The 23628-nt window shown below is 44.2% G+C and overlaps 1 protein-coding gene across 1 annotated transcript; it reads left to right on the forward strand.

Moving 5' to 3' along the window:
• Positions 1–19592: 19592 nt before the first annotated feature.
• SOX4 (SRY-box transcription factor 4) lies at positions 19593–22691 on the forward strand. Its single transcript, XM_026511576.4, has one exon. The coding sequence runs from the start codon at positions 20410–20412 to the stop codon at positions 21829–21831; it is 1422 nt and encodes a 473-aa protein (XP_026367361.1). The 5' UTR covers positions 19593–20409; the 3' UTR covers positions 21832–22691.
• The last annotated feature ends 937 nt before the right edge of the window (positions 22692–23628 follow it).

Here is a 23628-nt window from a genome sequence, read left to right on the forward strand (position 1 = left end):
GTTTTTTCCTGCTTTATCAAATATTAGTTGCCCAAAGAGCCGAGGGTCCATTTCTGGGCTCTCTATTCCGTTCCATTGGTCTATGTGTCTGTTTTTGTGCCAGTACCATGCTGTCTTTGTGATCACAGCTTTGTAGTACAGCTCGAAATCTGGCATTGTGATGCCCCCAGCTTTGTTTTTCCTTTTCAACAGTTCCTTGGAGATTCGGGGCCTTTTCTGTTTCCATACAAATTTAAGGACTGTTTGTTCCAGTTCTTTGAAAAATGTCCTTGGTATTTTGATCGGGATAGCATTGAAAGTGTAGATTGCTCTGGGTAGCATGGACATTTTAACTATGTTAATTCTTCCGATCCATAAGCATGGAATATCTTTCCATCTTTTTATGTCTTCCTCAATGTCTTTTAAGAGTGATTTATAGTTTCTAGAATATAGGTCCTTTACGTCTCTGGTTAAGTTAATTCCAAGGTAACGTATGGTTTTTGGTGCTATTGTAAATGGGATGGATTCCCTAATTTCTCTTTCTTCGGTCTCGTTATTCGTGTATAGAAATGCAACTGATTTCTGAGCATTGATTTTGTATCCTGCCACGTTACTGAATTGCTCTATAACTTCTAATAGTTTGGGAGTGGCTTCTTTTGGGTTTTCCATATAGAGTATCATGTCATCTGCGAAGAGAGACATTTTGACTTCTTCTTTGCCAATTTGAATACCTTTGATCCCTTTTTGTTGTCTGATTGCTATTGCAAGGACTTCTAGTACTATGTTGAATAATAGTGGCGAGAGTGGGCATCCTTGTCGAGTTCCTGATCTTAAGGGAAAGGCTTCCAGCTTTTCCCCATTGAGAATAATATTTGCAGTAGGCTTTTCATAGATGGCTTTTATGAGATTGAGAAATGTACCTTCTATTCCTACACTCTGAAGGGTTTTAATCAGGAAAGGATGCTGTATTTTGTCAAATGCTTTTTCGGCATCGATTGAGAGGATCATATGGTTCTTGAGTCTTTTCTTGTTGATATGATGTATCACGCTGATTGATTTGCGAATATTGAACCACGCTTGCATCCCAGGTATGAATCCCACTTGATCGTGATGGATAATCCTTTTAATGTACTGTTGGATTCTATTAGCAAGTATCTTGTTGAGGATTTTGGCGTCCATATTCATTAGGGAAATCGGTCTGTAATTCTCCTTTTTGATGGGGTCTTTGCCTGGTTTGGGGATCAAGGTAATATTGGCCTCATAGAATGAGTTTGGTAGCTTTCCTTCTGTTTCTATTTTTTGAAATAGCTTTAGGAGAATAGGTATTATTTCTTCTTTGAATGTTTGGTAGAATTCCCCAGGAAAACCGTCCGGGCCTGGAGTTTTGTTATTTGGAAGGTTGTTTATCACTGACTCAATTTCTTCATAATTAATTGGCCTGTTTAAGGAATCAATTTCTTCCGGTTTCAATCTTGGTAGTTTATAGGTTTCCAGGAAGGATTCCATCTCTTCCAGATTGCTTAGTTTATTGGCATATAGCTGTTGATAAAAATTTCTAATAATCCTTCCAATTTCAATGGTGCTCGTCGTTGGTCAAATAATTTCTAATTTCTAACATGAATACTCCTTTGGAGTGTGGGTTTTGGTTTTTTGTTTTTTGGTTTTTTTTAAGATTTATTTATTTGAGAGAGAGAGAACATGAGTTGGGGGCAGGGCAGAGGGAGAGGGAGAGGCTGAATCCTCAAGCAGACTCCCCACTGAGCACAGAGCCCAACTTGGAGATTGTTCCCAGGACCCTGAGATCATGACCTGAACCAAAATCAAGAGCTAGACGCTTAACTGACGGAGCCACCCAGGTGCCCCTGGAGTGTGGATCATTTAAAAGTATATTGCCTAGGGGTACCTGGCTGGCTCAGCAGAATATGAGACTCAATCTTGGGGTGTGAGTTCAAGCCCCACGTTGGGCATTGAGCTAATTTCTTGAAAAAAGTTAAAAGGAGATCGCCTAATTTTGAAACATGTTGGGATATTCTGGTTACATCTCTATTGCTGATTTTTAGTTTACTACTACACAATCAGAGGTGTACTCTTGAAATACCAGGCTTTTGAAATTTACTAAAAGTTGATTTATTACATACAATTTAATCTCTCTTGATAAGGATCGTGTTTCTGCAGTTGTTGGGTGTACTGTTTTATCGTGTTAATTAGGTCCAGTTAGTTGACAGTGTTGTATAAATCCTTCATATCCTTACTGGTGTTTTATTATTTTGATTTATCAGTTACTCACAGGCGTTGAAATCTCCAAGTTCAGTTTTGAATTTGTTTTCAGTTCTGTCATTTTGTGTTTGTTTTATATATTTCAAAGCTATGTTACTGGGTGCACACAAGTCAATTTTTTATTGTCTTCTGTTGACCCATCTATTATTATGAAATGTCTCTGTCTCTGGGAATATTTCTACTTAAAAGTCTCTCACATTAATATAGACACACCGGCTTCCTTTTGGTTAGCATTTACAGCACAGCTCTATTCATCTATTGACTTTTAATTTGTCTGTATTCTTATATTTAAAATGCATCTTTTGTAAACAGCATAGAGCCACGTCCTCTTAAAAGCCAATTTGGCAATTGTGGTCTTTTAATAGGAGTGATTGGTCCATTCCTATTTAATGTCATTCCTAATTTGGTTTGCTTGTAAGTCTGTGATCTTGCTATTTGATTTTTATTCATTCTGTCTGTGCTTTGTTCCTTTCTTCTCCTCCTCTGCCTACTTCTGAATCAAATATTTTTTAATATTCTATTTTATATCCTCTGTTAGCTTTCAATTATATCAATTTGTATTGTCCTTCTAGTGGTTTAGTGGCTACATGAAAAATGTGCATATGTATCCTTGACTTATTACAGTCTCCTTCTCAAACAGGGCAAGAAATTTCCAGCAGTTCCACTCCATCACATTCATACCCCTCCCACTCTGTGCTATTGTTGCCAGGTATCTTCCTTCTAAAAGTAAGCTCCCTAAGACATAAGACTGCTTTAAGTAGTCAATATTCTTACATATTTACCCTTTCTTATGTGCTCACTCCTACTATACTTCTGTGCTTGTAACTTGGGATTATTTTCCTGTAGCCTGAAGAACTTTTCATCTTTCTCACAGTATGTGTTTGCTAGAAACAAAATCTCTTGTTTGTTAACCTATTTTTCTTTTTAACTATTTTTTACTGAGGTATAATTGACATAAACATTATCTTAGTTTCAGGTGTACAAAATAATGATTCAATATTTGCGTACATTGAAGAATGATCACCACAGTAAGACTAGTTAACATCCATCACCACACATAATTACATTTTTTTTTCTTGTAATGAGGACTTTTAAGATCTATTCTCTTAGCAACTTTCCAATATGCAATATAGTATAGTAATAATAGTCATGGTGCTAATATATTACATCTCCATGACTTACTTATTTTATAACTGAAAGTTGTACCTTTTGACCCCCTTCATTCATTTGGCCCACTCCCCACCCCATCTCCCTCTGGCAATGACCAGTCCGTTCTGTGTACCTACGAGCTTGTTTTTGTTTGTTTGTTGTTTTGTTTTTTAGAACCCACACATAAATCTTATTTATTTCTAAATAATTATTTAGAAATATTTAATTCTAAATAATTTCTTATTTCTAAAAAACGGAACAATTTAGAACCCACATATAAATAAGATTATAAGGTATTTGTCATTCTCTGTCTGACTTATTCCACTTAGCATAATGCCCTCAAGGTCCATCCATATTTCCACAAATGGCAAGCTTTCACTCATTTTTTGTGGCTGAATGGTATATAGGTTCCACTGTGTGTACGCACACACACATATACATACCACATCTTTATCCATTCATCTATTGATGGAAACTTAGGTTATTTCCATATCTTGGGTAATGTCAATAATGTTGCAATGAACATACAGGAGCATATATTTTTTTCAAATTAGCATTTTCATTTTCTTCAGATAAATGCCCAAAAGTGAATTCCTGGAACATATGGTAGCTCTGTTTTTAATTTTTTGAGGAATCTTCATATTGTTTCCCATAGCGGCTGCACCAGTTGACATTCCCACTGACAGTGCACAAGGGTTTCCTTTTCTCCACATCCTCACTAACACTTGTTATTTCCTCTCTTTTGGATAATAGTCATTCTAACAGTTGTGACGTGATTTCTCATCGTGGCTTTGATTTGCATTTCCCTGAGGATGAGCGGTGTTAGGCATTTTTTCATGTGTCTGTTGGCCATCTGTATGTCTTCTTTGAAAAAATGTCTATTCAGATCCCCTGCCCATTTTTTAATCAGATTGTTTTGTTTTATTTTGTTTGCTCTTGAGTTGCATGAGTTCTTTATATATTTTGGGATATTACTCTCTTCTCAGATATATGATTTGCAAACATTTTCTCCCATTTGGTAGGTTGCCTTTTCATTTTAAAAATTGAGGATTTCCTTTCCTGTGCCGAAGCTTTTGAGTTTGATGTAGTTCTTCTCATTCATGTTTCCTTTTGTTGCCTTTGCTTTTGGTATCAGATTCAGAACTCATTGCCAAGGCTGATGTCAAGGAGCCTATAGCCCATGTTTTCTTCTACGAGCTTTGTGGTTTCGGGTTTCATATTCAAGTCTTCAATCAACTTTGAGTTAATTTTTGTGTATGGTGTAAAACAGTCATCTACTTTCATTATTTTGCATGTGGCTGTCCAGTTTTTCCAACACCATTCATTGAAGAAATTGTCCTCTCCCCATTGTATGTTCTTACCTCCTTTGTTATAAATTAATTGACCGTATAATCGTGGGTTTATTTCTGGGGTCTCTATTCTGTTCCATTTAACCTTAGTTTTGAAGGATATTTTTATTGGTTAGAATTCTAGCTAGTTTATTTTTTGTCTTTTGGAACTTGAAAGATATAATTATATTCTTTTGACTTCCATAGTTTCTGTTGAAAAGTTAGTCATAAATCCATTCTTTCTTCTTTTAGTATAATGTGTCTTTTTCCCCCCTTTGCTTTTAAGATATTCTCTGGGTTTGCAAAGATGTGTCTTTTGTTTTTAAGCTGCTCGAAGTTCACTAGGGTTCTTGGGCATATATATCTTCAATTTTGTAAGATTCTCAGTCATCATCTCTCCAAATATCACTTCAGACCCATTCTCACTTCTCTTTTTATATGACTTTAATACACAATGCTAAACCATTTGTCTCTATCCCTCACATCTCTTGGATTCAGTTTTATTCTTTCCATTTATTTTTTCCTGTACTTACATTGGTGTATTTCCTATTGACCTGTCTTTGGATTTACTAATGCTGTCTTTTCCTTTTTCTAGTCCTGTGTAAAACTTTTTTTTAAAAGATTTCATTTATTTATTTGACAGAGAAAGACAGCACTCGCACAAGCAGAGGGAGGGGGAGAAGCAGGCTCCCCACTGAGCAAGGAGCCTGACACAGGGCTCGACATGGGCCTCGGCTAGATCCCATCCCTGGGATCATGACCTGAGCCCAAGGCAGACGCTCAACCAACGGAGCCACCCAGGTGCCCCATATGTAAAACATTTTTAATGAGGTCTTAATTTAAGAGAGTGTACTTAATATTTCTAGAATTCTCAGTTGTTTCTCTTTTAAAAATTCCAATGCTCTGCTTAAATACTTTATCTTTTCATATACTTTTTCTATGTTTTCTTCTATTATAAAATGTTTATAATAAAGTCCATATCTGCTAACTCTAAATCAGGGTGATTTGCTTCTATTGCCTACTTTTCCTCTTGGTCAATTATATTTGTTTGCATATCTCATAGTTTGGTATCATATAATTGCCACTGTATACAAAAAAGCCATAGAGATTGAAATTGCTGCTCTTTCTCCCTCCAAAGAGATTTGTGGTTTTGTCTATTAAGCAGACAAAGTGAGGAGCTGATCATCTCAACCCAACTAAGAATGGTGCTAGTTTGAGACTGGCTCACACACTTACTTAGACTCAGTCCATCTGTGGTTTCAAATGTCTTGAGGACCAGGCCTTCTGGTGTTTGCTCCTGACACTACCCTTCAGAGGAACTCTGTCTCCTTAGTACAAAGAGACTTTAGGAAATCTTATATTGTGTTTCTTGCCCAGCCCATTTCTTAAGCACGGCCTTCCTACAGTTTTGATTGAGAGACTAGAGGGTCTCTGTCTCTGTATCCTCCACCTTTAAAGTTCTGGCCTTCAGAGATTTGGTGCTTTGCTCTTTCGCTTCTCACATCATCCAGGTTCAATATCTGGCAAATACTTTAAAAGCGAGATGATAGATAGATAGATAGATAGATAGATAGATAGATAGATGATAGATAGATAGATAGAGTTAGATAAATAAACATCTTTTTGCATGCCCCTTCCCCTAGCATGGCTTCGTCTGAAGCTAATTTCTCTCCGTCTTTGTGACTCAGCCTCTAATACTCCCCAGCACTCAACACATATCCTGTGAAAGAAAATGGCTGTTTGGGGCGCCTGGGTGGCTCAGTCGTTAAGCGTCTGCCTTCGGCTCAGGGCGTGATCCTGGTGTCATGGGATCGAGCCCCACATCAGGCTCCTCCACTGGGAGCCTGCTTCTTCCTCTCCCACTCCCCTTGCTTGTGTTCCCTCTCTCACTGGCTGTCCCTCTCTCTGTCAAATAAATAAATAAAATCTTTAAAAAAAAAAAAAAAGAAAATGGCTGTTTGATGACCATGTAGATTCTAATTTGTCCATGCCATCCATCATGGATATAAAAAATTCTGGTTTCCCCCTTTACTTTCCTAGGACAGCCTTTGTCCAGACTCAGCAAATGCTCCCAGGCAAGAAAATGGTCAGCAGCCTCAGCCACTTCTCTCTCTAAAATTTATTTCTTCTAATCTCACAGGCTTCTACAGCTCCCCAGTATCTTTAAAAATATGATTTCTGTAATCTCTCTTCATTTCTAGTTGTGATAGCTTTCTGCTACTATCATGTATTCAGAAGCATAAATGTTCTTGTCTCTAATGATTTTTAAATCTTAATGTGGTTTTTAATTTTTTAATTATTTATTTATTTATTTATTTATTTTTAGAGAGAGAGTGAGAGTGCAAGTTGCAGGGCTGGGAGAGGAAGAAAGAGAATCTCAAGCAAGCTCCATGCTCAGTACAGAGCCCGACACAGGGCTCGATCTCACAACCATGAGATCATGACCTGAGCTGAAACCAAATGTCAGACAATTAATAGACTGAGCCACCCAGGCACCCTTTAATGTGGTTTTGTAAAAACAAAGGGAAATATCCTAAAATATCAGTCCAGGTAAACATTTTTCCTGGAATAGCATAACTTTGATTTTTACATGCAGCTGAAAGGCAAATAGGATTTACTTAAATTCACTTTATAGGAAATTTAGATGAGGTATATTGGTTCTATAAGTAATGTAGCACTGATTTCTAGTGTTCACCCATACCCATTTTTCGTTTATCCTGGGGCACAGAGCAGAGTCATATTTCCAAGACTTCAGGCTGGGCCACGTGTCTAGTTAAGCCCAGTGGGTTACAAGCACAGATGATACGTGTCACTTATGGGAGGAGGCATTTAAGAGTGAGTGAGAGTTCTCTTCACTCTTCTTTCAGGGCAACGAAGGATGTCACGTATTTAGATATGGAGCCACTCAGCCTGGTTCTATGAGCCACTGCTGGGAAAGGGGAACCACTTTGGAGAGTTTCTAGCCCCACAGTGGGCTTCGCATTAGTAAGAAATAATTTCATGTGTGGAGTCATTGAGTTTTCTGGACATACCTACATTTCTATATTAAAATAAATATAGGAAAGAATACCTAAACTACACAAAGACATAGCATTTTCTCTGATTATTGGTTTTTTTAAAATCCCTGAAATTTTAATAATCTAGAAACTATGTTTTTACTACTAGATATGATAGGCAATGGTTATCATAATAAATAACGTGTAAAGGATGGTTAGTAAAGAATATCCTTTAATTACATGGTATGGAGTTTCCTTAGGAGTCTTTTTTTTTCCCATTTTACCCTTGAGGCATAAACATGAAAAGGAAAACTATCTATTCTGAGCTATGCTATATCATACCTTAAACTTAAAGTAATTTTAGTGATACAATCTTGCATATTAACATAAGGGACTTTCCAGTCTCAAGAAATTAAAGCTCTGTGTTTAAAGAGGGCAGCAAATTTTAACCTTAAATCTTCCTTTTCTCATCTCTCATACCATACCCTTTAGCTAAGAGTGCTGCATTCGAGTCTCCCCTTCTCAAAGCGTTCTTCTCTTTCCTTCTCCCCAGCCCCTCCCACCCACGTTAAATCCTACCTGAACCTAGTAGAAAAGCTAGTTTAAAGAACTGCACTATAAGCTAGTATTGCCTAATAGTGCCTCAGTACAGTTCTTCTTGGATGACCTACATTCTAATTCGAGAAATAGAGGTATGATCTAAAGGGGCGAATCCTACTTATGAATCCGAAAGCATTGCTATCATTTATTGGTTGGAAGGGTAAGATTTCAGAAGGGAAGACTAAAAATCTCCATTTTGCATCCAAATACCTTTCTTTGAGTGCTACTTGTTCAACCTATACATAGAGGTCAAGCTTGAGTAAGGTCAACTCTCTAAGGCAGGACTGTTGGTAACTGTCTGTGATGGTTAATTTTACACGTCAACCTGACTGGGCCCCGAGACGCCCAGATACTTGATCAAACAATTCTGGGTATTTCTGTGAGGGTGTTTCGGGATGCGTTTAATATTTAAATTGATAAAATGAGTGAAGTTGATCACCTTCCCTAATGTGGGTAGGCCGCATCCCATCAGTTGAAAGCCTGAATAGAACAAAAAGGCTGACTCTCCCCAAGTCAGTGAGAAATTCTCCTGCCTGACTGCCTACACGCTAGGACATTGGTTTTTCCCCCTGCCTTAGGACTCCAACTGAAACACCAGCTCTTCCTGAGTCTTGAGCCTCCTGCCCTTTGAACCGGAAGCACACGATCAGGTCTCCTGGGTCTCCAGCTAAATGACTACAAATCTTGGGACTTTTCAGCCTCCATAATAGATACAGATATACAGATATATAGACAGAGATGGAGATACAGATCTTCCGTTGGTTCTGTTTCTCTGGAGAACCCTAACACACCATCCCATGGCATTAGAATTACACCCTGTATGTGAACACCACACCTTTCCAGGGTCTACAGATCTGATACTTATCTCACCCCCAACAACTGACTGAAAGAAATTTACAAGCAGAAGCAATAGCAAAAAAGCCAAGGTAAGCTAAAGAAGAAAACTATTGAAGGTTTAATATGGTTGGCTGGTTTACTGACCAAAAGTAAATAAATGTTAAAGCAACAGTGGAAAATGAAGACAAATGAGACCAGGATGAATGAATGAATGAATGAATTAATGAAAGAAAAGGAAGAAAAGAAGAGAAAAGAAAAGAAAAAAGAAGAAAAGAAAAAAGAAGGAAAGGAAAGGAAGAAAAAAGTCTAAAGAGAAGAGCTAGCCAGGAAAGGCCAAAGACAGCAGGAATGAGAGATGAAAATAACAGTGCTGGTGAGTAGCAAGCCCCCTGAGGGGAGGAAGAATTTCAGGAATATGTGGGAAAAGGCAAAGGAGCGCAACTTCGAACTAGACTAGACAAGATGTGTGGAGTTGCTGATGTCTAGCTAAAACCTATATCCACTGTATGCAGTGATGAGTATATTGATTAAACTTATAATGAAGACCTGGAGTCATTAAAAAAGATAACCATACAACTTGCAGAAGAAAACATAGGCGGCAAGCTCCTTGACATCACTCTTGGCAATTGGTTTTTGGTTTTGATCTGTCACCAAAACCAAAGGCAACAAAGCAAACATAGACAGGCGGGACTACGTCAGACTCAAAACCTGCACAGCAAAAGAAATCATCAACAAAACGAAACAGCAACCTGCGGAATGGGAGAAGGTATTTGCAAATCGTGTATCTGATAAGGAGTTACCATCCAAATTCGATAAAGAACTCATACAACTTAGGAGCAGAAAAACAAAACAAAACAACCCTGATTTTAAAATGGGCATAAGATTAGGACAAACAGGCTGCGACTCTTGATCTCAGGGTTTGTGAGTTCAAGCCCCATATCGGGTGTAGAGATTACTCAAATACATATATGTATATATAAACTTTAAAACAGGCATAAGATCTGAATAGACTTTTTTTTTTTTCAAAAAAGACTTATAGATGATCAACAGGTACGTGAAGATGCTCAATGTTGCCAATTACCAGGGAAATGCAAATCAAAACCACAATAAGATACCACCTCACACCTGTTAGAATGATTATCAAAAAGATAAGAAATCATAAGTGATGGTGAAGATGTGAAGAAAAGGGAACTCGTGTGCACTATTGATGGGAATGTAAACTGGTTCAGTCTCTATGGAAAAACAGTATGGAGGTTCCTCAAAAAATTAAAAATAGAGTTACCCTATGTTCCAGCAATCCCACTTTGGGGTATTTATCTAAAGAAAATGAAAACACTAATTTGAAAAGATATCTGCATCCCCACATACATACCTCATTGCAGCATTACTGACAATAGTCAAGATATGGAAACAACCTAAGTGTCCGCTGATAAAGGAATAAACAGGATGTGGTAGATATATACAATGGAAGACAATTCAAAGGTAAAAAAAGAACGAAATCCTGCCTGTGACAACATGGATGGACCTTGAGGACATAATGCTAAGTGAAATAAGAGAGAAAACAAACACTGTAAGATCTTATTTATATGTAGGATCTTAAAAAAAAAAATAAGCTCATAGATACACAGAACAGATTGGTGGTTTGGTGGAGATTGAGTGAAAGGGGTCAAAAGGTACAGACTTGCAATTATAAAGGAAATAAGTCCTGGGGATGTAATGTACAGCATAGTGACTATAGTTAATATTACCATATTGCATATTTGACATTAAAAAGAGTAAATCTTTTTTTGGAACACCTGGGTGGCTCAGTCAGTTAAGGTTAAGCTTCCGACTCTTGATTTCAGCTCAGGTCATGATCTTGAGGTCCTGAGATTGAGCCCTGAGTTGGAATCCACGCTCAGTGGGAAGTCTGCTTGCCCCTCTCCCTCTGCTCTTCCCTCTGCTTGTGCTCACACTCTCTCAAAGAAATGAATAATTCTTTAAAAAAAAAAGAAAGAAAGAGTAAATCTTTTTTTAAAAGATTCATTTATTTGAGAGAGAGCAAGCGAGCATGAGCATGGGGGGGGGAGGGAGTGGGAGAGAGAAGCAGACTCCCCATTGAGCATGGAGCCCAAGGCAGAGCTTGATCTCAGGACCCTGAAATCATGACCTGAGCTGAAACCAAGAGTCGGAAGCTTAACTGACTGAGCCACCCAGGCACCCCTAAAAAGAGTAAATCTTTACAGTTATCATTACAAGGTAAAAAATACGTATGACAGGATCCCTGGCTGGCTCAGTCAGAAGAACATGCAACTCTTGATCTCAGGGTTGTGAGTTCAAGCCCCACGTGGGGTGTAGAGATTACTTAAAAATAAAAATCTTTAAAAAAATGTATGTATGACAATAGATGTTAACTATACTTATTGTGGTGATCATTTTGCAACATACACAAACAATGAATCAATACGCTGTACACCTGAAACTAGTATGTTCTATGTCAATTATACTTCCATTAAAAAATCATAAACATCATCAAGTCTTTCAAAAAGAGAAAAAAGACAACCTTCTTGGGTGGATTTGTATCTTGGCATCTATCACAGGTTATTGTAATTAATACCACCTTGTCCTCTATTACTGCATAACAAGCCACCCCAAACAGTGATTTAAAACAACGATTTATTGTTCTCATAATTCTGTGGGTTTGTTAATCTGAGTGATTCTTCTGCTGGATTCATCTGGGTTCACTCATGTGTCTGCAGTCATCTGACAATCCCACTGAAGTCCAAGACAGCTTCGGTCACATGTCTGGAATGCTTGCACTAGCAAGGCATTTCAGTTTTACCCATAGGACCTTTCACCCTGCAGTAAGCTAGGCTAAAGATTCTTCACAACAAGAAAGTCTCATGGTGTCAAGTGGACAAATCCCAATATGGAGGCATTGATAATTATCAAGCCTCTGCATGAGTCTTGCTTACGAATGTCCCCCTGGCCGAAACAAGTCCTATGACCAAATCCAGAGTCAAGGAGGGAGGAGGGGGGGAAGGGCCACATAGAGGCAAGAATACCAGAAGGTTGATTTATCATAAAAATGGACCACCTCCACTATAAATTTAAGAATTTAAGGATAAGGATATCAATAGTATTCCCAATACTTAGTACTTGCCTGACATCCACAGCCCATAATTCACACCTGGGCAGTAGTACCCCCTGGGGAGTAGTTTATAAATTCTAGACATTTTGAGTGTTCTAGTAAAACAGAGTCTGAGGATGCACATTGCAAATGTATATTGCTTTATTATAAATTATGTACCTTGTATTTTTCCTTTATATTGTAGTTTGACCATTATGTTGATTTTTATAAACATATCAGGTGCAAGTAGGTTTTATGATCCATGAGTTTTCTTTTAGGGTAGTAAAGTTACATTACAAAATACCTGGGTAGACAAGCAGTGTTGGGGTCTGATATTTGTGAAACTGACTTCAGTTTGAGTATTTAAAGACTAGACTTCAGTTATTTGCAGACCCTGCCAACCAGACTGTCACGAAATTATTTTTTCAATAGTAATTGATAATTTTTATTTCTGTGTGAGACTGTGGGGCAAAACATGGTGTGTGGGGGGGGGGTCTCATGCTTCAGGAAGCAGTGCAAGAATCACACTTTGCCAGACCCACCCATTCTCCAACACTCCCAAACTGTCTCAACCACCCGCCTTGGCAAGGTGAATTTACTTCTATTGTTCTAATTGTGAACTTATCACACAACAATACACGGGATTCCTTTCCAGCTCGCGGGTGAAACAGAAACAGATGGTGCAGTTTCCGAGCCCAGCAGCTGGAAAGGACCCAGGCTGCGATCGGCACACAGTAGGAGCACCATGAACGTTGACTGACTGAGTTCATTGCGGCGGTTGACGCGAAGCCATCCCTTCACCAGGCAGTATCCTTATCTCTCTCCATGCGCACACCCCTAGTCCAGGAGGCGGTGAGCTTGGAGCAGATGGCGACTCCCGGGTGCCAGGTGTGCAGCACGTACGGCGCGGTACGGGGCACTGAGCTCTTTGGTCCCGGCCCCACCCCACCCCTCCCCACCCCTCCCCACCCCTCCCATGAGCTCCCCCACCGCCGTCTGCGCCACACGTGCTGTTGGGCCGCGGCGGGATCCCGGGAGGCGAGGGATGGGAGCAAGGAGACCCGGTGCCTGGCGGAGCCCGCGCGTCCTGCTCCCGCTGCCCGCCACGAGCCTGCCTCTCTCCTCTGACCCGCGTCACTTGGCCGCCCGTGCTGTCTCCGTGCCTTCCCACCTCCCCTCTTTGCAATCGAGCGCCGTTCTTCCTCCCCCTCCTCTCGTCCTCTCTTCTCTTATCTGACATTTGCTTCGCTTGCCTCTGCGCACTCCCCAGCGGCCTTCCCTCCCTGGCAGACGCGCCCGCCCTAACCCGCCCTCGCACAACCTCCAATTGCAGGTCAACTGGTTTGCTAACGTTGGCTTAGAGTTGCTCTTGTTTAAGCGTTTTTCCATAAGTGAAATCAGTCGCTTTCCCCACCAGGCTCCAGCTGTAATTGCTCCGACTTGGCTATTGGGGGTGGGGATCCCATGGGTGTGCTCCCATCCACAGCGCGTGCTAGGGTCGCTGGGGCGCGGGAGGAGTAGGTACCCTCCCTCCCCGGACGCTTACTCGCAGGCCTGGTTACCTCAGCTGCCTGCGATAAGTCAGAGACCCACGAATCGAAAGGGGACAAAGCGAACCGAACTGCTTCTAAGTAACCGCGCCCGGGGCGCAGCCCTCTACCAGTCATCTGCCTGCCAGAAGCGCCCTCCTCTCAGCCCTGAAACCCGGGGCTGAATCACTGGGGGCGTCGGGTGCACCCCTTGGCGCCGCACCGCCCCCGCGACTCCCCCACCCCCCTCCCCACCTCTCCCGCATAGGCGAGGAGCAAGAGAGGGCCCCGGCACTCCTGCCCTCTCCGAAGTCCCTTAGAGAGGGGACCCTCGAGGATTCGGGTGCAAGAATTGTCAACCTCCCCCCCGCCCTCTGGCGTTTTCCTCTCCTAGCCAGCCCCGCGCGCACGCCCAGCTCGGCCGCCCAGAGAGACCAGGCAGCCGCAAGCTCCACGCGGCGTCGGCCTGCAGGGACCGGGGCGGGGATGGCAGCCCGTGTCCGCACGTCGCCTGCTAGCCGGAGCGTGGGCTCCGGACGCAGAGCGCGCACAGGGCACGTAGGCGTGCGCAGCGGAGGTCGTGGGCACGCGAGGGGAGGGGGCCCCGTGGCTCTCGGTTCCGGTCACCGACGGAACCGGGCCCGGCCGCCGAGGACCAGGCTGGCTAGGGGGCACCCCTCCCTGCCCCCCGCAGTCCGGGCCAGGCACAACTTCAAAGGAGCGCCGGGAGCGCGCGCGCGCGGGGGGAGGGGAGGGTCGTCTTCCCGTGGGCAGCGCGCCCGCGCGCGTGTGTCTTCAGCTCCTTCCCGGGTCGTAAAACCTCAGCGGAAGACGGGTGTTAAAATGCTGCTGACAGGATCGCCTGAGACATGTTTACAGTGGGAAAGACTTTCCTCCAAAAGCACCGCCTGAGTCGATTCCAATTTACTTCCTCCCCGTAACCGTAATCGAAAGGCGAGGCGCGGCCGCGGCAGCGGAAGGAGGCTGAGCACCATTAACCCTCTCCGCGTCCCCGCCGAGCTCAGCGCAGGGGCAGTGCCGTGCCTGCGCCACCGAGCGCGGCGTCCCGGCCGAGGGAAACCATTTTTTAAGGAAGAGGGGTGGCCTTTGCTCGTCCTTAAGTAGTGCGCGCCGTTTCTCCAAAGCCGCTGTCCAAAACGGAGCACGGCTGGCCGGGAAACTGCGTTCTGACTCGTGCCTGCTGCAGCAAGATGATACGGACGTGGTAATTGATAATCTCCCGGGTTCAGTTACTGTGTCCAAACGGGAAACTAGCCTTGGCTTCCCCAGTCTCTGCAAGCATCTGACAACTGAACAGGAGGCGGCGGTTGGTTGCCTTAAGTTCTGATTTGGGGGGGGGGGGGGATCATCTGAATTCGCCGACACACCCTATTAACCGCTGATCGTTTAAACTGCTACCTAAGGAAGGCAGCGTAGTGGAGGATGATAGGGGTTCGGGCGGAGGAGGGGAAGAAGAAAGAAGTCTGACCATCCCCACATTTTCCCACGTCTCCTCGCAGGCGCAGGGAGGCTCAGCGCTGCCACCTGGCGGCTGCTTCTCCCCAGACTGAGAGCCCGCTGGCCGCGGAGCACACGCAGACTCCCGGTGGGTGTGCCTTGCTCGGGCCTCGCGGAAAAGGAGCAGAAAAGCTCGAATTCATGATTCAGACCTACGTGACCCAGGCAAAAATTCGCTTTCTGCTTGTCCTCGTGAGAAAATGGAAAGGAAAAGGCAGTTGGCACTGCCCATAAAGTTCTTACTCAATCCTACCAGGCGCTACTCAATGGTTAGGAGGAGGGGAGAGAAAGTGGTAAAAATTATTAGAAATTCTTGCCTCTTAGCTTATTCTAAGAGTAAAAATAAATCATGGAATCCATTTTACCCCAGACTCCCTATTTTAGTATTTTGTAAATAAGAGTCACTTCCATATGTCATTTTTCAATACGAACCCTAAAAGGGAAGTCCAGTTGTAATACACGTTCATGAGCCCAAAAAGGATGAAGTGGAAGTTGTATTTGCCTACTTGATTGAGTAGTAAATCAGCCTCCGTTGGAGGGTTCTTTTTCCTCAAGTGTGGAACTGTAAACCCCGGGCCTTTCAGTCGACAAAGTCCAATGACATCAAATTTCCCAGGGCTGCTTCCCCGCCTGCTAAAGTAACAAAGGGGGGGGGGGTGTCCCCACCCCCTCTATTTCATTTGAACTGAATACTTGTCAGGTTAGACCAGCTCCCACAGTCATGGTTTCTATAGCCAAGGCAAGGCAAAATCTTGCAAATCAGTGCAAATCCAGGAGATTTGTTAAACTAATTTCCCTTCAGTCCCCCCCCCATTCTATAGGAATATATTAAGCAGTGGGATAGAATCTTATTTCCATCTATACCCCATACCATTTTATGCATGTGAGATTTTATGCTATACAGGTGTGTGAGAGCAGAAGAAATGAATTAGCAGATATTACATCTCAAACAATTCCATTATTTCATGAAATAAGATAATTTACCTTCATTCAAAATTTGAAATGTCTAACATCAGTGCCAACGAAGACAATTAGTTCATTATTCTAAAACAGGATTTTTTTTTTTTTTTTGCAAAATTATCTTGGTTTACTGTTATATGACTTAAAGAGTAGCATTAAGAATTACTTCATGTACTGCAAAGCCAGCAGAGGGAACAGTGAGTACTGATTTAGCAGGGGCCACCAAATAGCTGGTATTTGGGGGAAAAAATGTCAGTAACGGAGAACTGGTTACAAAGCTTATGAAGTTAGGTAATGAGAACACAGAAATCTTTTCTCATTACTTGGTATTCAAAGGCCCAGTATATTCCAGCATGCACATGTTTACTCAGTTGGTGAGGAAGATGGACTTTAATAAAAGCCATTTGTCAATGTTTTCTTACATTTGAGAATACTCACATAGAAGAACAAACCTACTTCAAGAGTCTAAGCATTCATATATACTATAATCATAAAGCCAGTGAAAATTACTAACACCATATTTCTTCAGTTCTAAGCACTTGTTCTTTTCATTTTCAACATCTCTGAAATAAGAAGAGGTCTTACAACCAGGGGCATGTCAATGTCTCCTTGGCAGTTTTCCTTCCTTAGTTGCATGTAATCATGGTGTGTCTTAAAATCTACTGGATTTGTTAAAATACAGAAAATACATCTCACAATAGAAATAGGCCAGTGGCTATTTTTTTAGTATCTGCTTTAAAAAAAAAAAAAAAAAAACCTGTGTTCAGGGCACCTGGCTGGCTCAATCAGTGGAGCCTGTGACTCTTGACCTTGGGACTGTGAGTTTGAGCCCCACATTGGGTGTCAAGATTACTTAAAAATAAAAATCTTAAAAATAAATAAATAACCTGTGTGCCTTAAGCATAAGTAAAATTGCTAGGACTGCTTTGATTAAATCCCACTTTCCCCCATCATTTTCAGTGGTGGAAGCAGAACTGGTTCTAGAAATGTAATCAATTATATTGATAGGCACCTTGACTGACTCATCACAAATGAGCTACACTCTCAAATCATTAGTTGGGTACAAACCCCAAAATATACTATTTATTCTCTTTTTTTAAATCCTAGTGAAGATACTGATTTTATAAATAATAGAGTAATTTTTATGTCAGAGTATAACATTTAGGATTGTTTACGTATTTTGGTGTGCACACCAAAGAAAATAAAACGCATGATGACACACCCAACTTTGTTATATGTAAAAAAAAGGTGCCTGTGGGTTTTTGTTTGTTTGTTCAAGATTTGTTCCCCCTTCTAAAAGAAAAAGTATATAACTTGGGTAGTTAATGGTCAAAAATTATTTGCTTTTCGCCACAAAAACATTCTTGCTTGTGGTTGATCCTTACAGATCCAGTCAGATGTCTCCAAAGGGTGTTCTTTCCAGTAAAATTCTAAATCTGACAACCTGGGCCTCTGGCCAGCCTACATACTTTAAAAGTTTGACAAGATAAATAGAAATCTGCTGCCTCGCACTAGTTTGATCTGAATCAAAAGCTCACTTAATTATGTTGGGTTGGCCCTACCTAACCACCTATCCCTGGCCTGCAGAAAATCAGTTTACTCTTATGGTGTTAAGAAAGACTGATTTATACTAGAACTCTAATTTTCACACCATGGAATAGGGGTAATTTTTGTGGCCAAATATGTATTTGGATTACCTGTGTAACTTTGGCAAATTCTCCACAACACTCTTCACAAAGTTCCTTTCGTTTAAAATCATTAAGACCACAGGATTGCCCCTGTTGTCCTTGTATGGTTCACATCACGTGATCTAAGATTACTTTTCAATGGCTCAGTAGGTAAAACATGCTACTCTTGATCTCAGGGTCCTGAATTCAAGCCCCACGTTGGGTGTGGAGCCTACGTGTAAAAAAAAAAAAAAAAAAATTTGGTGGCCATCCTCAACTTTGGTCTCCCAAGCAATAACATACTATTTCTACTAGAAGGCGTGTCTCTGGTATTTGAATTACCAAGAGAAAGATAATAGCATTCATGGAGGGCTTACAATGCATCAAACTCACTGAACCCTCACAACAACCCTAGATAAAGTAGCTCCCAGTGTTTCCATATCACAGATGAGGAGAACTGAGACTTAACCATCTCTGCAGAGTACAAAACCAGTAAGAAGGACTAGCATCAAGGTCTACTATAAATCCACAGGCTCCAGTATCTTCTGCTACAAGTCATACCACGTCCTTCTTTCCCTTCGCCTTGGCCTTTTAACTCAATTTGATTCAAGTAACATATAAATAACATAGAAGGAATATATAGAAGAAAATATATATAAAGGAAAGAAGTAAGAAGGGGTGGGGGCGAGGAGAAAGAGTGCAGCAATCTTTAATTTTGAAAATGGGGGAAACAAATATTTAGAAAGTAAAAACGACCCCAATTCTTTCCCTAACATTACCATCCTATATGAAACCATGGAAATTCTCCCCTTAAGTATGGAACACTGTGTAATGTGTTCCAATGGAAAGCTCTTCTGTTTGGGCTATCCAGGATTTATAGGGGTGTTTAAATCATTAAATAACCATAGTTAACCCCTGTTTGGTTAAGAGAGCAAGCAATTATTGCAAAAATTCCTCTTCTCTGCCTTCCACAAACAGCACAAAAATGGCTCTGAAGGGATTTACACAATACATCAACATCTGTGCTGTACCTAGAGCTGTTAAAATAATTGTGATGACAGGTGTCTAGGTACCACTTTCTTAATGGTTTTCAATATCCATTGATTTATTGTTGTGGCTTTCCTTCCCCCTTTTACATCCTTGGCTTTATGAAGGATCCGAGGAACAGATTTTGCACTGGAGGCTGATTCTTTATTCCAGTACTGAAAAGAACTAATAAAAATAATCACTTGGCTTTTAAGCAGAAAGCTTCCATTTACAGTATTTCACCCTTACACCCCCCCATTTCCAAGCCCCTTGTTATCTAACATAATGGTTAGAATACATTTCCGTCTCTCCCCTTAATAATTTCATGCATTAACATCCTCTTTACACACCACACACACACACACACACACGCACGCACACACACAGAGCAAAAGGAAAAAAAGGCAGCAGAAATCTCAGCTGTACTTCTAGCCCTTTTAAAAAGTTTGCTCTGTAAATTGGAATGAGGTCAGATTTGGAGCTTCTCATTGCACGCGGAGATTATTATTGCATCGGGTTCCAAGCCAATAGGAAGCCCGGGGGAGGGGCTTGGCATGAGGAAGCGTTGGTTACAGCGGCTGATTGGCCGCGGCCAAGACTGTGAAAGGATAAAGAGGCGCGAGGCGGAATTGGGGTCTGCTCTAAGCTGCAGCAAGAGAAACTGTGTGAGGGGAAGAGGCCTGTTTCGCTCCCGGGTCTCTAGTTCTTGCACGCTCTTTAAGAGTCTGCATTAGAGGAACTCTGCCATTACCAGCTCCCTTCTTGCAGAAGGGAGGGGGAAACATACATTTATTCATGCCAGTCTGTTGCACGAAGGCTTTTTGGCTTCCTACCTTGCAACAAAATAATTGCACAAACTCCTTAGTGCCGATTCCGCCCACAGAGAGTCCTGGAGCCAGAGTCTTTTTTGCTTTGCATTGTAGGAAAGGGACTAAGTGATAGAGACTATGTCGCTTTCCTGAGCTCCTGAGAGCGCTCGTGAACTGGAACCAACTGCTTAAGGGGAAGAAAAAAAAAAAAAAGACTTGCCTGGGAGGCGGCGAGAAACTTGCATTGGAAGCTTCAGCAACCAGCATTCAAGAAACTCCTCTCCACTTTAGCACGGTCTCCAGACTCAGAGCCGAAAGACAGAGCAAACTGCGGCGCGGTGAGAGAGAGAGAAAGGGCGAGCGCGAGGAGAGGGAGGGAGAGACTCTCCAGCCTGGGAAATATAACTCCTCTGCAAGAGGCAGAGTACTCCTTCCCCGCATCTTTTGGAGACTTTTCTCTCTGCGCCCACCACCGCCCCGGCGAGGAGTGGAGGGGCCCGCACGGCCGCCCTGCGCGTCCTCCCGCTCGGCGTGTGCTTGGCCCGGGGAGCCGGGAGGGCCCGGCGATCGCGCCGCGGCCGCAGCGAGGGTGTGAGCGCGCGTGGGCGCCCGCCGAGCCGGGGCCATGGTGCAGCAAACCAACAACGCCGAGAACACGGAAGCGCTGCTGGCCGGCGAGAGCTCGGACTCGGGCGCCGGCCTCGAGCTGGGCATCGCCTCCTCCCCCACGCCCGGCTCCACCGCCTCCACGGGCGGCAAGGCCGACGACCCGAGCTGGTGCAAGACGCCGAGCGGGCACATCAAGCGGCCCATGAACGCCTTCATGGTGTGGTCGCAGATCGAGCGGCGCAAGATCATGGAGCAGTCGCCCGACATGCACAACGCCGAGATCTCCAAGCGGCTGGGCAAACGCTGGAAGCTGCTCAAAGACAGCGACAAGATCCCTTTCATTCGGGAGGCGGAGCGGCTGCGCCTCAAGCACATGGCTGACTACCCCGACTACAAGTACCGGCCCAGGAAGAAGGTGAAGTCTGGCAACGCCAACTCGGGCTCCTCGGCCGCCGCCTCCTCCAAGCCGGGGGAGAAGGGAGACAAGGTCGGTGGCGGGGGCGGCCATGGGGGCGGCGGCGGTGGCGGGAGCGGCAACGCGGGGGGAGGAGGCGGCGGCGCGAGCGGCGGCGGCGCCAACTCCAAACCCGCGCAGAAAAAGAGCTGCGGCTCCAAAGTGGCGGGCGGCGCGGGCGGCGGGGTTAGCAAACCGCACGCCAAGCTCATCCTGGCGGGCGGCGGCGGGAAGGCGGCGGCCGCGGGCGCCTCCTCCACCTTCGCTGCAGAGCAGGCGGGGGCCGCGGCCCTACTGCCCCTGGGCGCCGCCGCCGCCGCCGACCACCACTCGCTGTACAAGGCGCGGACTCCCAGCGCGGCGGCTTCGGCCTCCACGGCCGCCTCCGCCTCGGCCGGCCTCGCGGCTCCGGGCAAGCACCTGGCCGACAAGAAAGTGAAGCGCGTTTACCTGTTCGGCGGCCTGGGCGCGTCCTCTTCGCCCGTGGGCGGCGTGGGCGCGGGCACCGACCCCAACGACCCCCTGGGCCTGTACGAGGAGGGGGGTGCGGGCTGCTCGCCCGACGGGCCGAGCCTGAGCGGCCGCAGCAGCGCCGCCTCGTCGCCGGCCGCCGGCCGCTCGCCAGCGGACCACCGCAGCTACGCCAGCCTGCGCGCCGCCTCGCCCGCGCCGTCCAGCGCGCCCTCGCACGCGTCCTCGTCGGCCTCGTCCCACTCGTCCTCGTCCTCGTCGTCGGGCTCCTCGTCTTCCGACGACGAGTTCGAAGACGACCTGCTCGACCTGAACCCCAGCTCAAACTTTGAGAGCATGTCCCTGGGCAGTTTCAGCTCGTCGTCGGCGCTGGACCGGGACCTGGATTTTAACTTCGAGCCCGGCTCCGGTTCGCACTTCGAGTTCCCGGACTACTGCACGCCCGAGGTGAGCGAGATGATCTCGGGAGACTGGCTCGAGTCCAGCATCTCCAACCTGGTCTTCACCTACTGACGGGCGCGCGCGCGGGCTGGGAGAAGAGGGCCGGGGGGCAAGAGAGGAAAAAAAAAAAAAAGAAGAAGAAGAAAAAGAGAGAGAAGTGGACAGAGAAAGAGTTGGAAGAGAAAAGGGAAAAAAAAGGAAAAGAAAAAAAAAGTGAGCGGGGCCGGTTTCGGCCGCATCGCGGTCGCCGGAGAGAGGAGCGCGGCGGCGTTTTGGGGACCCGCGCTCCCATCCCCCACCTCCCCGGCTGCAAGGACGCGGAGGAGGCGGCGGGGAGATGAGGGGCGACCTTTTATTGTTGTTCTTGATGTTGTTGTTGATGGCAAAAAAAGCTACTTGGAGTTTCCTCCCCTTTGCCCGAAGAGACCCCCCCCCCCACTTCCAACGAGCTTCCGGACTTGTCTGCTGCACCCCCAGCAAGAAGCCGACTTGGTAGTTTTTCTAGAGACTGAAGGAATCTCGTCCCTTTCTCATCAACCCCCTTTGCTGTTTTTGTTTTATTTTATCTCATTTCTTGGTCAAGAGAGGAGGGAAAAAAGAAAAAAGAAAAGAAAGAAACCCAACGCGCCCCTGGGGATTTAGTTCTCAGCACCCCCGCCATCCCCTCCCCCTGAAGAAGACAAGGCTCCGGGCGTGTAATTGGACCGAAGGCAGATATTTTGGGGGGTCGCGCAGGCTCGAGCGCCGGGACAGAGAGACTCCACGCTGGCGGATTCCCGTTTTGTTGGGTTTTTCCTCCTTTTTCCCTTTCTTTCTATTTCCTCTTCCTTCCTTCCTTCCTTTTTTTTTTTCCCCTTGCCCCCGCCCGCAGCCGGAGGAGGAGATGGGGAGTGCCCAGAGAGCCCGGTGGGGAGCCCGGCGGGGAGCCCGGCGAGGGGCGCGGGGCGGGGCGCTGGGGGGGGGGGGGCGCGGAGGAACTGGGACGGATTTGCACGTTCGGGGGCAGGTGGCACGTCCAGGCGGCCCCCGCACCCCCGAAATCTGTGAGGTGAGACTCCGCGGCCCGCGGGCGTGCAGGAGAGCGGACTGTTTGATGTGGTACCGGGGGCCGTGCAGGGGCGAGTGGTTTCGGGCGGGGAGGGAAAAAAAGAGGTTTTTTTCTTCTCTTAAAATCGGAATCGTGATGGTGTTGGATTATTTCACTGGTGGGGTTAATATAGCATGTTATCCTGTCTATCTTTTAAAGATTTCTGTATAAGACTGTTGAGCAGTTTTTAAAATAGTGTAGGATAATATAAAAAGCAGATAGATGGCGCTATGTTTGATTCCTACAACAAAATTATCACCAGCTTTTTTTCATTCTTAACTCTTTAAAGGATTCAAACGCAACTCAAATCTGTGCTGGACTTTAAGAAAAAAAAAAAACACAATTCAGGACCAAATTTTTTCTCAGTGTGTATGTGTTTATTCCTTATAGGTGTAAATGAGAAGACGTGTTTTTTTCCCTCACCGATGCTTCATCCTCGTATTTTTTTTTCCTTGTAAATGTAATCAGATGCCATTTTATATGTGGACGTATTTATACTGGCCAAACATTTTTTTCTTATTTTGTCCCTTTTTTGTTTAAACCTTTCGTTTGCTTACTTTATTTTTTACTTCCTTTATTTCTTCCTTCCTTTTTTCTTTTTTTTTCTTTCTCTTTTTTATTCTTTTTTTTTTTTTTTTTTTTTTTTTGGTAGTTTGTTGTTACCCACGCCATTTTACGTCTCCTTCACTGAAGGGCTAGAGTTTTAACTTTTAATTTTTTATATTTAAATGTAGACTTTTGACACTTTTAAAAAAACAAAAAAAGACAAGAGAGATGAAAAC

Source organism: Ursus arctos, unplaced genomic scaffold (genome assembly GCF_023065955.2).
Source record: "Ursus arctos isolate Adak ecotype North America unplaced genomic scaffold, UrsArc2.0 scaffold_31, whole genome shotgun sequence".
Taxonomy (NCBI): Eukaryota; Metazoa; Chordata; class Mammalia; order Carnivora; family Ursidae; genus Ursus; species Ursus arctos.